This window comes from Mytilus trossulus, chromosome 2 (genome assembly GCF_036588685.1).
Source record: "Mytilus trossulus isolate FHL-02 chromosome 2, PNRI_Mtr1.1.1.hap1, whole genome shotgun sequence".
Lineage (NCBI taxonomy): Eukaryota > Metazoa > Mollusca > Bivalvia > Mytilida > Mytilidae > Mytilus > Mytilus trossulus.
Genome location: NC_086374.1, coordinates 44379968 through 44394914, shown reverse-complemented (window position 1 = coordinate 44394914; position 14947 = coordinate 44379968). Strand labels below are relative to the sequence as shown.

Sequence of the window (14947 nt, the reverse complement as noted above, 5' to 3'; positions counted from 1 at the left end):
TAGTATCTTTGATGAGGTTTTTTTTTTCATGTGATAACGATACTAAAATATCAAATAAACAATGTTCCTACACTTCTAATCTTGGCGACTTGTTTTATTGATAGAGATATTTTTTTGTTCCTGTATATCTATGATAAATATTACTTATGTGTTTCGATTGTTAGAAATGAGATCATCTGAACATATTTCTTATTTCTTATCATTCATTGCTTTAGCAGATTCATAGTTACGCAATATTTGAATCAAGTTTGTTTATTTACAAAATACTCCCCTATTTCATTACAAATGAACCTTCAATGATGAGCCAACACAATATCAGAAACCAATAGATATAGGAAGATGTGGTGTGAGTGCCAATGAGACAACTCTCCATCCAAATAACAATTTAAAAATTAAACCATTATAGGTTAAAGTACGGCCTTCAACACGGAGCCTTGGCTCACACCGAACAACAAGCTATAAAGGGCCCCAAAATTACTAGTGTAAAACCATTCAAACGGGAAAACCAACGGTCTAATCTATATAAACAAAACGAGAAACGAGAAACACGTATATATTACATAAACAAATGCACTTTTAATATATATATTAGTAAGTGTTTGAGTTGACTGATAATTTAATGAATGTTGGTCACTCACCAAATATACATGCTATACTTTTTGTATTTTCTACAATTTTTAAATGTTACACAATTATATTCTTTTTTACTATGACCAGAAGGTTATATTTAAAGTCAGTCTTGATGGTTCTTAGAACGAAACAACATTTTAAAAACTAAAACGAAGAGACAAAAACTAACGATTACTGTGAATTCGTTATTAATCGTTGGATATCAATTTTCGTAGGTTGTGTATGTACAAGTATACCACGAATTCAAATGATCAACGAATTAAAAATCGGTTATTGTTTTATGTACACATATTTGCAAAGCCACGTAATCAAATATTCAATTAAGTTTTTCTCAATCCACGAAAATTGATACCCACAAAATTAATGAACCCACAGTAAATCATCCCACACTGTTCTAAATTGATTGAGTTACCTCACTAGTGAACCTCTTCACATGTGGAGTAGGATATGCTTATCCCTCTGGAGTACATGCTATACCACCCAGTTTTTGATGGGGTTCGTGTTACGTAGTCTTTACTTTTGTATGTTGTTTATTGTGTACTATTAATTGTCGGTTTGTCTTTTTCATTTTTAACATAGGTGTTGTCAGTTTATTTTCGATTCATGAGTTTGACTATTCCTCTGGTATTTATTATCCCTCTTTTCGAACCGAGAACAAATAATTCAAGGAATTTTATCAGAACTATCTGTCCATAGAGCCTTCTTCAGCCTACTCCAGTTTGTACAAAATTAAGGTTTAAACATCAATTTAAAATGTTCTAAGGTTAGTAATACCAACATGTATCATAGAAGTGCTTCTGCGCCTTTGAAATAAATGTGTTGGAAATTTGTATGCTTATATATAACTAGTGGTATGAAATCAAAACATTATCGTTTCTTTTGTTTAATAGAACGAAAGAAGAGATAACACGGGCGCCAACCATGTCAAATTCAAATGCAGAAATTTCAAAGACAGTATGAGCAATTTCGACCTCAGCTATCCCCCTGGGTATGGAACATATGGCTCTTACGGCGAGTGGAGTGACGCCTGTCCAGTGAACAGTGCCATTTGTGGTATAAAAACCAAAATCCATTCATACCAAGGACTAGGAGTCGACGACACCGCGCTTAATGATGTTAAATTCTTTTGTTGTGAATAAAGCGCTACTGTCATTATAGAAAAATTTACAATAATTACATATTTTTAATCTTTCGGAGTTTTGAAAACTTCAGAATGTTAAAAGATTGTTATATTTTCAGATTAAAAGTTTGGTATATTTTCAAATTAAAAGATAACAAAACTTAACGAAACATTGTTAAAAATTTTACTTCAAAGAGCAATAGCTCATAAAGGGGTAAATTGAAAATTTTAATCTGTTGACTTATTATTGCAGTTTATTTTGCTGAACATTTTTTCTGTACAGTTTATCTTTATCAATTATAATAAATAATCAAGATAGTAACCAAAAAACTACAAAATGTCCTTACAATCACCAATTCAGAGGCAGCAACAAAACAACGGGTTGTCTAATGTGTCTCAAACTGTTTACAAAGGGCAGAATGAAGACGATATTGCACTTGATTATGTTAAATATTCCTGTTGTAAATTTCAACAATTCAGCACTTTCAGTTTATAAAAGATGAAACTCTGAAATTGAAAGATAACTTTTTGAAACAATCTTAACACATAATGAGTTACATTTTTGTTTTAGGTATCACACTGAATTTTGTATTCTTTCAAGTTTCTGTTTGTTGTTGTTTATGTTTACAGAAATAGTACTTTTATTTCATAATTTTCACATTGTCTATTGCAAATAAAAGATATCTACTACGAATGAAACGAACTCATTTTTTTTTGTTAGTGACGTTATTTTCGTCAGACAATATTCAGTTGTTTGTTCTATTTTCAAATTCAAAGATAATATAAAATTTACGAACAATTGTGAAAAAGTTACTTTAAATGGCAATAACTCCTGAATTGACAATTTTTATCATGTTGACTTATTTATAGAGCTAACTTTGCTGCAAAATAAAAAAAAACCGCCATTTGTCATACCAAAAAGTAAAATCACAAAAATACTGAACTCAGAGGAAAATCAATTAGGAAAGTCCATAATTACATGGCAAAATCAAATAACAAAACGCATCAAAAACAAATGAACAAGAACTGTCATATTTCTGTGTGAAGGGTAAAACAAATAGAATAGAAAATCAATCATCATAGATTTTTATTTTATTTATGGTCTGAAATTTTGCTGACGACCAACTGCATTATCTTTGCATATAAGTTATAGCTTCAACAGATCTACTAACAGATGGAAACAATAAGCTTGGCATCTCATGTAATGCAGACTGCTTGGGTATTCTTTTTTTTTACAGCTGCCAATCGGTTTATTAAGGAAAAAACACTAGAAAAAGTATAGTTTACGGTGTCATGTATTGCGATCGGAACGTGAATGTTTGCTATTTCATTTTTAGCCATGGCGTGTCAGTTTGTTTTATATTTACGAGTTTGACTGTCCCTTTGGTATCTTTCGTCCCTCTTTTGCTATATCCATTTTTTTTAAATTAATGAAAAAATATTTGAAACAAAATGAAAAAGTCAAAATGGTTCAACAATATGATCATAAATAGAATTCACTTAAAACAGATGGCTATCAGCAGTTCACTGACATACAAAATTTAGAAAACACAGATTTCTGCGTCGTATGAATGGTATTATAGTTATTGAGAGTTCAAGAACAATATATAGAACGTAGAACATGTCATTAATATTAATACAGCTGACTTCCTCCTAGTCTCAATACCACTTGTTTTCGTCATGATTGACACGCCAGTCAATATCGACTCCTTAAAAGCGCGAACACTCATCTTACTTAAGACATATTTTAGTGAACTTCGCGTGTTTGTACATGAGAAATTTTAGGTTTCAACCAGAAACCCATATAAATGCAGTTGAATTAATCTCTGATTCTAATCTTTTTTAATATTTATTTTCATTCTTCTCAATAATGAAATTATTTACAATCGTTTTGATATTAAAATTAATTTTACAAAACGCAAGTTTAACTGTTGGGAAGTATCAGAAAAGAGAGGAAAACTTTATAATAGACAGAAATAAGAAAATACGGTTAGTGAATCTAACGTCAATAGGGAAAATGTCACAAAGCCAGTGTGCAAACGTCTGTTTGCAAAACAGTGACAACTGCTGTGAGATAACTTATGCTACATCGACTCGAGAGTGTAAACTCGGACAGTCTGGTTGTTGTCATACGGTTTTTGATGACGAGTCTGGTTCAAACCTCCTACACACCAGACGCAAATATGGCGGTAAGTCAAACCATTTCTAATGTTGTTTTTCAATCAACTGTTTTTGATACGAGAGGTTCAGAATATTCTTATTTGTTCCCTGAATGATATCATGGATGCCCGCAATTTTAGTAAGCAGCCATAATTTTTCGTATCAAACATGTCAAAATATTGTCAACAAAATTGAACATAAACTGAAATTGCTTATTCTATCATTCTCTTACTTTCTAACTTGTTTTCGAGCTGCCTATTTCATAAGACCGTTTCCGTCTTAATTTTATTCATCCGACTTTGTGTGGACATTTATTATTGCAGTTTTACTTTACATGAGTTACAAAGCAGGTGCCAAAATTAGTTATAGTGCCGATATTTTTCGCTAATATGTCCTCAAAATCGATATGTATGAGGCATTATCAAATGGTAAAAATAATGGTTTAGCTAGTTTCCGTTAGTGTGAAAATGTGACCTACAAATTACATTTTGACTCATCTTTTAGCATTTGTAAGCTGATAACCAGTTCAGAAATATATACACTAATGAGCGTGCGCTTTTCTACCCCAGGCATAGATTACATTAGCTGTATTTGTCAAAACTTTTAGGAATTTTGGTTCTCAAAGCTCTTTAACTTTGTACTTTATTTGGCTTTTTCAACTTTTTTTTATTCGAGCGTCACTGATGAGTCTTTTGAAAACGAAACGCGCGTCTGGCGTATATACTGAATTTTGTCCTGGTATCTATGATGAGTTTACTTATAACCACTGGGTCGATGCCACATCTGGTGAAGATTTATTTCCCCGAGGGTATCACAAGCCCAGTAGCCAGCACTTTTTGTGCTGACATGAATTGTCATTGATATGGTTATATTTATAAATTTACTGTTTACAAATTTTTGATTTTTTTAAATACTAAGGCTTTTCTACCTCAGGCATATATTACCTTAGCTGTATTTGGCAAAACTTTAAGGAATTTTAGTTCTCAAAGCTCTTCAACTTCGTACTTTATTTGACCTTTTCAACTTTTTTTGCATTCGAGCGTCATTGACGAGTCTTTTGTAGACGAAACGCGCGTCTGGCGTATATACTAAATTAAGTCCTGGTATCTATGATAAGTTTATTTAATCATGTGTTTGGGTCATATTATAAATAGTATCTTACAATTTTGTAACACATTTTATTATTGTAAGTTAAAACTAATAAAGTAAGACTGTTATGTTATATGTTAATTTTTTGCGTATTTTAGAATATACTAAGATATTGTTTGTTTCGAATGGCGGAGTTTTGGGTGAATGGGCAGATGAAGAGTTTTGTACAAAAGGTCATTACGCAATTGGTTACAAAATGAAGGTATGATTAGGTATATGCACGTTACCCTTTACTAGCGAACTATAGATTGTTTAATTAAAGTTATTAGTTGCATGGTACACAAGGGGCGACTTGCTGTTATACGTTATATAGCATGAAGTCGACACTCAAAATCAATACATACAATGTCCGTCCTTTATGTATCAGTTCGGAATATATAATCATACTATGGAATCATCCGTTATGAATATTCATTTCGGTTGCTTATTAGAAATAGAAAAATTATATGTGTTCTCAAATTATAATATCGTTTCTTCTCATATTTCGACAGAAAACGATTGTCTGCTTCACCTGCGTTACTAATTATATCAATTAACAATTCTTTGAAAACGGGGTTTCTACAAATTCTGTTACATGACGTTGTGAGCGAAATTTATTTTGAAATCAACTAATGAATCGAGGTGAAGAAACTTTTGCATCGACAATCAACCGAAGAACCTCTTTATGTGCTACCAACGATAATCGAAGAAAAAAAAATGTATATTATATTTCCTTGTTTATTGTGAAAAAAACCTGTATGTGTCTTCTCTCAAACTGAAAGAATTTATTAAGTATGTCTCATTGACAAGAATAATGCAAAAATATTATCTGACAAATTGATTAAATACTATAGAAACTTAACTGATTGCTCCTTTTGTGTGTAAAAAAAAAAGATTCTTTTTATTTGTATTACCATACGGAATATGTACTGTTCAATTTTGGTCAATTTAGAAAGTACTTTTTGTCTCTGTAGTAAATTAAATGGGTTTTTTTCACGTATGTACGAACACAAAATAGATATATTTTTTTTGTTTATAAATGAATAATTCAAATTTAAAACGACGGTACAATATGATGAAAGATATGCGTTTATAGTGATGATCATCACAGTTGGTAACAAGTGTTTGAAACTAATTATTGGATAATATTATCTAGATAGTTAGCAAAGGTACCAGGATTATAATTTAATACGCCATACGCGCGTTTCGTCTACATAGGACTCATCAGTGACGCTTAGTTCAAAAATAGTTATAAACCCAAACAAGTACAGAGTTGAAAAGCATTAATGACCCGAAATTCCAAAATGTTGTGCCAAATACGGCTAAAATAATCTATCCCTGGGATAAGAAAATCCTTATTTTTCCAAACATTTTAAGTTTTGTCAAAAGGAAATTTATTTAAATGACCGTATGATTCATATTCATGTCAACATCAAAGTATTGACTACTGGTTGGTGAAACTCTCGGAGCCGAAATGTCAACAAGCAGTTGATTCGATCGACCCAGTGGTGTAAATAGTTATCAAAGGTACCAGGATTATACTTTAATAAGCCAGACGTAGAATAAGTGGACTAGGTTTAAATGTGTCTTCGACATCTAAAGATACCTGGTGTCTTCTCAAATATTCTTATGAATAGTTTACTAACCTAAAACTTAGATGTCTTAATTGATCCAAAGCGTAGGTTCAGTGAACAAACAGAAGAAATCGTCAATATGACTAATCATACGTTTTTTGATTGAGTTAAGTCTGCCAATTGATATTTTATCGTATGTTTTTATATGTTGTGATGTTATGCTATTGTTTCAGAAAAAGGGAGAAGGTTTGGGCCCATTAAAACGTTTAATCCCGCTGCAAATGTTTGCACCTGTCCTAAGTCAGGAATCTGATGTACAGTAGTTGTCGTTTGTTTATGTAATATATACGTGTTTCTCGTTTCTCGTTTTGTTTATATAGATAAGACCGTTGGTTTTCCCGTTTGAATGGTTTTACACTAGTAATTTTGGGGCCCTTTATAGCTTGTTGTTCGGTGTGAGCCAAGGCTCCGTGTTGAAGGCCGTACTTTAACCTATAATGGTTTAATTTTTAAATTGTTATTTGGATGGAGAGTTGTCTCATTGGCACTCACACCACATCTTCCTATATCTATAAACAAACAAAAGGAAACTTAGAATATTTTTTTACATTTACACGTAAACTGTTGTTCCAATGTAAGTTCAAATTCACTAGGCATACAACTATTATTGCTCTTGGATGTTATTGATCAAATCAAAGTTGCTTTTAACATGCTAGATTCGCAGTAAATAAAAACACGATGACGAAATTAAATTGAGAACAGATAAGTGTTGTCAACAAATAAGAAGCTCAAAATCATGAAGTCCATCAACACAGGCCAGAAGAAAAATACCAAGCGAAATAGATCGGAAGCATCCTTAAAGGAATGTCAATTAGGACGTCAAATCAAGATAGCGTATAATACATGTTTGAAATTGTTTATTTCGTCTTAGGTAAGGATAAGCCACATGTCAATGATGAAACAAAAAGTAAAATCACCAAAATACTGAACTCAGAGGAAAATCAATTTGGAAAGTCCATAATCACATGGCAAAATCAAAAAACAAAACGCATCAAAAACGAAAGGACAAGAACTGTCATATTCCTGACTTGGTACAGGCATTTTCAAATGTAGAAAATGGTGGATTAAACCTGGTTCTATAGCGCTAACCCTCTCACTTTAATAACAGTCTCATCAAATTCACGTATATAAACTTACGTTAATTGAGAATATCATATATACATACATAATTTAAACTGCTTACTTTTTTCTTTAACTTACAGATTGAACGGCCGCATGAAACAGATAATACCGAAGTAAACTCTATTGAAATAATATGTGGCAGTAGAGGAGGTGATCGCTGTGGAGATAAAGCAAGTTCTGGTCAGCAGAAATGGGGAGATTGGACTGGGGAAGCACTTTGTCCAGCTAACACCTTTATGACCTCTTTCTCTCTTCAAGTACAGGAAAACAATGTAAGTCGACTAGGTTTAAATGTGTGTTTGACATCTAAAGATACCTAATACTTCTCAACTATCTTACCTCCTATAGATTTCTAGGAATGTGATTAATTAAAAGCGACCTCGTGGATACCGTGTATACTTCATATTAGGTTGCGTCCCTTTATATACCAAATAAAGTAGTAGGGAGGCGGGGCTTATTTCGTACACGCTTAGTAGTGGTGGTACGTCCCTTTATGAAAAAAAACGGTACTGAGAAAAATCGTTAAGGTTTCAACAGACGAAAAAATTTATAATTAAGATTGAAATAAATTCATAAAACACATTTCAATCTAACAAGTTGTTATTGTTGGTATCTGTTTTTGTAGGATCAATAGAAGTCGTTTCTTTATGCTAACAGTATTGAATACTTGCGCATTTTGATAGGTCGCTAGTTAAGATGTCACACGTTAAGATAGTAAATAAGATAAATTCGTTACATACTGTGCTAGTGACCTAATACGGTATATATGGGGTCAGTAAATCCAATATGGGGATTCGAGCTTCGCTCTCACCCAATATGGAATATACTGACCCCGTATATATGAAATAACCGTTTCACAAATGATATCGGATATGTTCCTTACGTCGTAACTACAATCCCCTTCCCTTTCATGAATTTGACCTACCGAATTAGACTATTTACCGGATTTGTAATCACATAAGCAACACGACGGGTGCCGCATGTGGAGCAGGATCTGCTTACCCTTCCGGAGCACCTGAGATCACCCCTAGTTTATGGTGGGGTTCGTGTTGTTTATTCTTTAGTTTTCTATGTTGTGTCATGTGTACTATTGTTTTTTCTGTTTGTCTTTTTCATTTTTAGCCATGGCGTTGTCAGTTTGTTTTAGATTTACGAGTTTGACTATCCCTTTGGTATCTTTCGTCCCTTTTTTACACAATTTTATTCTATTTTACAATGTTAAAGTCAGTCTTGTTGATCACAAAGAGGGGGGAAAGATACCAGAGGGACAATCAAACTCATAAATCGAAAAATAACTGACAATACCATGGCTAAAAATGATAGAGACAAAAAGACAAACAATATTACACATGAAACAACATAGAAAACTTTAGAATTAACAACAAGAACCCCACAAAAGTAGGGTGATCTCATGTGCTCCGGAAGGATAAGTAGATTCTGCTCCATATGTGGCACCCGTCGTGTTGCTCAAGTTATAACAAATCTGATAAATAGTCTAATTCAGTAGGTCAAGTTCATGAATAAGAAAGCGATTGTTGTTACGACGTAAGGAACATATCCGATATCACATGTGAAACGGTTATTCAATAATGTTCAACCAACTCAACGCAAACATTTTACACACAAAAAGCAAAGATACGCCATCTAACGATTAGATCATTCCATACAGTTCCAAATTGATTGAGTTATCTTACTAGTGAACCTCTTCAAACAGAAAACAAATTATTATAATACTAATCCAAACGAAGATGTTACTGGCAAACTATTCTACCTTATTGAATTATCGAAAAGCGACATAAAAGCTCCATATACATAAGACTACTTAAATTCATGCTCTTGCTAAGTGGGTGAAATCTAAACAGCGTGTTTTTATTTGTTTGATAGGACGAAAGTAGGGATAATACGGGTGCCAACCATGTCAAATTCAAATGCAGAAATTTCAAGGACAATGGCAACTTCGACCTAAGCTATCCACCTGGGTATGGACCATATGGCTCTTACGGCAAGTGGAGTGACGCCTGTCCAGTGAACAGTGCCATTTGTGGTATAAAAACCAAGATCCATCCAGACCAAGGAGTAGGAGTCGACGATACCGCACTAAATGATGTTAAATTCTTTTGTTGTGATTAAGCGCTACTGTCACTTTAGAAACATGTACAATAGTTAAAGATTTTTAATCTTTTGTAGTTGTGACAAAATCAAAAATGTTTCAAGATTGTTTTATTCTAAAATTAAAAGATTGCTTTATTTTCAAATTAAAAGATTGCTATATTTTTAAATTAAAATATAACTTAAAAATGTACGAACATTTGTGAAAAGGTTACTTTGAAGGAATTTCACTCCTAAATAGGTCAATTGATAATTTTAATCATGTTTAGTTATTTATAGAGCTTTCTTTGCTGCATATTTTTGCTCTGTACAGATTATCACTATACATTATATTTATAATCAAGATACTAACCAAAAAATGCAAAATTTCCTTAACATCTCAAATTCAGAGGCAGCAATTAAACGGGTTGTCTCATGTGTCTCAAACTGTTTACAAAGGACAGGATGAAGACGATACCGTACTTAATGTTGTTAAATTTGTCTGTTGTAAATTTCAATAATTTAGCACTTTCGGTTTTAAACTAGATGTGTCAAAGCGACAAAAGATGCCCCGTCCCAAAAAGTTGAAATATCTGCAATTTCAATATAAACACAAGTGGACACAAACATGATGGCAGTCTCACATATAAAAAATCATCTCAAAATCTGGAGGGGGATAGAGAAAAAAATCTGATTTTCAATAATTTATGTCTAAAGCCCGTAATTTCAGCGCAAACAATCGGAACGAAACGAAACTTAACTCATCTAGTTAACTCACAAACTAAACATCAGCCCAATATCTGAAGGCGTTTAGAAAAAAATCCGTATTACTGTGATTTTCAATAATTTCTCAAAGTCCAAAGCCCTTAATTTCGTCAAAAAATAGTGGAGCAGAACGAAACTTAAACTTGATCTTCAACTCAGCATAGTTAACTCACATACCAAAAATCAGCCCAATATCTGGAAGCGTTTAGAAAAGAGTCCGTATTACGGTGATTTTCAACAATTTCTCAAAGTCCAAAGCCCGTTATTTCGACAAAAATTAGGGGTGCGGAACGTAACTTAAACTTGATCTGTAACTCATCATGGTTAACTCACATACCAAAAATTAGCCCAATATCTGAAGGCCTTTAGAAAAAAAACTCCGTATAATGGTTTTTTGCGGAATGACGGAATGACGGAACGACGGAACTACTGTAAGACGGAAAGACGGAATTTCTGACAAGGGTAAAACTTCGTTGCGGGGCCATACAAAACAAAATCTGAAATTAAAAGATAACTTGTTGAACCAATCTTTACACATGATGACTTACATTTTTGTTTTACGTAGCACAATGCATTTTGTATTCTTCAAAGTTTATGTTTGTTTTTTTATGTTTACAGAAATACACTTATTTTATCATTTCTACACTGTCTTTTGCACAATCGGTACATGTATACACTAACAATGAAACGCACTGTTTGTTTGTTTGGTGGTTTTTTTTTTGTTAGTGCCGTCATTGAGTTATTTTAATCAGAAATTATTCTTTTGGAGACGAATTTCGCGTTTGGCGTTCCAAAGGAGTAAGTTCGGTAAGGGCCATAGTTGGCCCCAAATTTAAAGTTCATAGTTGCATGACAATACATGCTTTAAGTTGTCTTAAAGACATGTTAGAAAGTTGAACAGAACAGTTTTTGTCAAAGTTTAATTCCTACACGTTGATTTTTACATCCATAAAAGGTCAATTTAAGGGATTTTGGTGAAATTTGACAAAACCAGCCAGATTTCAACCAAATAAAGGACCAGGAAACATAGAGCGCAGGCGTCGACAAGTTTAAAATTCAAATAAGACATGTGAAATGTCTTCACAAACATTATTTTAAAAGATCTTTGTTGTCGACGTATGCGCTCTATGTTTCCTGTCCAAAAATCTTTGGAAATTTACCCATTTTCATTGATTTTTTCGTGAAAAATCAACATGAGAACAACTTGTGACGTCATAATGAAACGCAGAAACGTAAAATTTTCAACAAAATGGTTTATATCCTAGTAAGTCAATGTATTAGCTATAATTTCTCGTGATATTGGTCGATAAATCCGAGTTGGAAATTTACGCAAAAAAAGGGAGCCATTTTAGGACCTTATCGAACATACTCCTTTTGGCATTAGCATCATTGATCACTAATTTCTATTATAACACCTTTTTGACGTCCATTTTAGAATAACATCTATGTTTTAGATGGTTGTGTTGTATGTCTGTAATGTATGATTTTTACACAATTATGAATGTACAATTGATCACATTAAACTTTTGTTGATGGTTCCCTAATTTGTTATTATAATGATGGTATAGACAACTCATACAATTGGAATATTGAGCTAGCTTTAAAACAAGGTATAATTCTTTATTTTTTTCAATTCAGTATTTTGTTATACTTTTTTAAACCTTATTTTAGAACCAATCACTCTTATATAACTCTATTGAGCTGTTCCGAAGGTCCTCTCCATTAACCTAAACTTCTTCTTATCAGATGAGTTGATTTTAATACTTAATAATACTTAAAATTCACAAAATTTATAAACTTGCATTTATAATTTAGTACTATATCATATATATCAAATTCTTTAGAAATGGTTTTATTCAATTGATATTTTTGGATTTCCGTACAAAACATCGATTTTGAGCTGACTTAAAATACAAAACCTTCCCTTTCCACGAATGTGAAATACGACTTTTTACCGAATTTGTAATGACATAAGCAACACGACGTATGTCACATGTGAAGCAGGATCTGCTTACCCATCCGGAGCACCTGAGACCCCCTCCCCCCAAATTTTTGGTGGGGTTCGTGTTGCTTAGTCTTTAGTTTTATTTTTTGTGTATTTTTTACTATTATTTATTTGTTTGTCTTTTCATTTTTAGCCATGGTGTCGTCAGTTCAGGTTCGATCTATGATTTTGACTGTCCCTCTGGTATCTTTCGTCCCTCTTTTAAAAGGTTAGCAATATTTTCCAAAAAATCGAAGTGTTATTTTCGTAGTGCCTTTGAACATTGAACTTGACTGTCACAACACCAGAGAGACCTAGGATTCCTAATTGACATTCAAATTCAAAAGTCGAATATACACATGAAATTCGTTGTCAGAAAATGACTGCATCAAACAAACGACAAACAACATTACACTAAACCCAACATAAAGAATAAGTAATACAAGCCATCCTAATACCGAGGCTGATATAAGGTGTTCCGGATAGTTAACCAGATCCTGCTCCAAATTTGTAAGTACAAACCTGAATCGCATCTCAGCACACACCTGCGCTAAAGTTAAAAATCAAATAATAATCAGATTGCGGTAAGCATAAATACCGTGTAACACCATAAGTCATAATCCAAAAAGAACATAATAACACGAATACAAGTAACAGGTTAAATTAAGTAAAATAAAACATTTCAGAACATAGAATTTTAAAATCGAGACCGTCATGTATTATTTGTGCCTCAATATTTGCCTATTTGATCTTTCCGATAAAATATTTGGGGGAAAAGACGAGACCTTCCTTAACAAAACCTTCACTCATGGTTTTGTTCGCTACCGTTGACATTTTATAAAGTATCAGCTACAAGCTCTAGCATATAGTATAAATAAGAAGTATATATTCCATACACGGTAACAGTTGGAATATTGCTGCTATGGTGAGAAAAGTATATAATTTAAAAATTGAAATTATCTCGTTTGTCATAGATTCTGGTATTGAGATGAACGCTCTCTACATATTTGAGGTAAATGTCTAAAGATGATGAAATACTGTTTACCGCAAAACAATATTCGGTACTGCTCGTGATTTTGCAAAAGGCAGAGTCAAATTTATATTATTATTGAATTTCTGTTAACATTCAGAAGAACACTAAAACAGTAACTTTTTTAGAATACAAAATGCATTGTGCTACATAAACAAAAATGCAATTCATCATGTGTAAAGATTGCTATTCTGTTCAAAGTTGTACAATTTATAACAGTTATTTTTTAGTTTTTTGAATTTTACCAATTCTTCCCTTTTAAGTACTTTGTTAATTTACTTAATCATTTTATTACACAACAGAAGAATTCAACATTATTAAGTTCTTTGTTATATTTACTTTATTACTCTATTCACAACAGAAGAATTTTTTAACATTATTAAAGGGGCTCGCGGGTCTCAATCCTTTTTTTTATATTTAAGATAGGATTTCGCTATATTTTTCTATAAATGAACTTTATCTTATACGTAATATAAAAATGAAATAAAAAAATGGGGTCACCGTCCATTTACGCTCACAACTTGCCATCGAAAGAAGCATACATTTTTGTAAAAGTACTTATTTTCTGTTAAACTGATAGGAGAAAAAGAGGTAATATGGAATTAAAAAAAGAATTAAATTACAGAAATCGTTAAAATTTTACAATTATTTGGTTTGTTTATGGACAGGTTTTTCGAAAAAAACAATAAAAGATATAGGTCATCGATGAGTTAAAAAAGACATTTCAATTTTAATGCCAAAAAATGGCATTTTTGCACAAAAGGGAGATAATTTGGAGCTTTTTCAATTATATCCACATTTTAAATCAATAATGGCCAACACGAATTGATTCTTTGGAATAATTTTTGTACCATATAATAAAGTAACAACTACTAAAGGTAATTAATGAAATTTGAAATGAAAAATAAATGTTTATTTTTTTTTCTTATACCCGCGAGCCTCTTTAAGGTGGTATGGGTGTCTTTCGCCATCTTGGATTGTAAAAAACAGAGAATCTAAGGTCCATATTTTCTATCAAATTAGCAAAATTTGATGCAAGAATGCAGATATTTCATGTGTTTTTACATTTCAAAGATCCAATTTATAAGAATATAACTTATAAATATAAATATATGTACAAGTGTAGATTGTTTTTGGTTGTTTTTAAATATTTTGAAATTGTCATTTTAAGGGGAGGTAACTCTAAAACAGTGCATTTTCTGTTGGATTGTTCATGGAATTTTCCTACTTTGTATTTTAGCCGGAAAAAACGTACGGTGACCCTATCTTTTCTTTTGATATTATCA

The 14947-nt window shown here is 32.3% G+C and overlaps 2 protein-coding genes across 2 annotated transcripts in view; one reads left to right on the top strand and one right to left on the bottom strand.

Annotated features, from left to right (window-relative positions):
- Window positions 1-14947, bottom strand: part of LOC134705788 (uncharacterized) — a 474551-nt gene that overhangs the window by 23045 nt on the left and 436559 nt on the right. The gene's annotated exons all lie outside the window — the stretch shown is intronic.
- Window positions 3512-9940, top strand: LOC134705162 (vitelline membrane outer layer protein 1 homolog). The gene is made up of 4 exons (XM_063563915.1): window positions 3512-3939; window positions 5158-5261; window positions 7875-8066; window positions 9679-9940. The coding sequence occupies exons 1-4, from the start codon at window positions 3621-3623 to the stop codon at window positions 9922-9924; spliced, it is 861 nt and encodes a 286-aa protein (XP_063419985.1). The 5' UTR covers window positions 3512-3620; the 3' UTR covers window positions 9925-9940.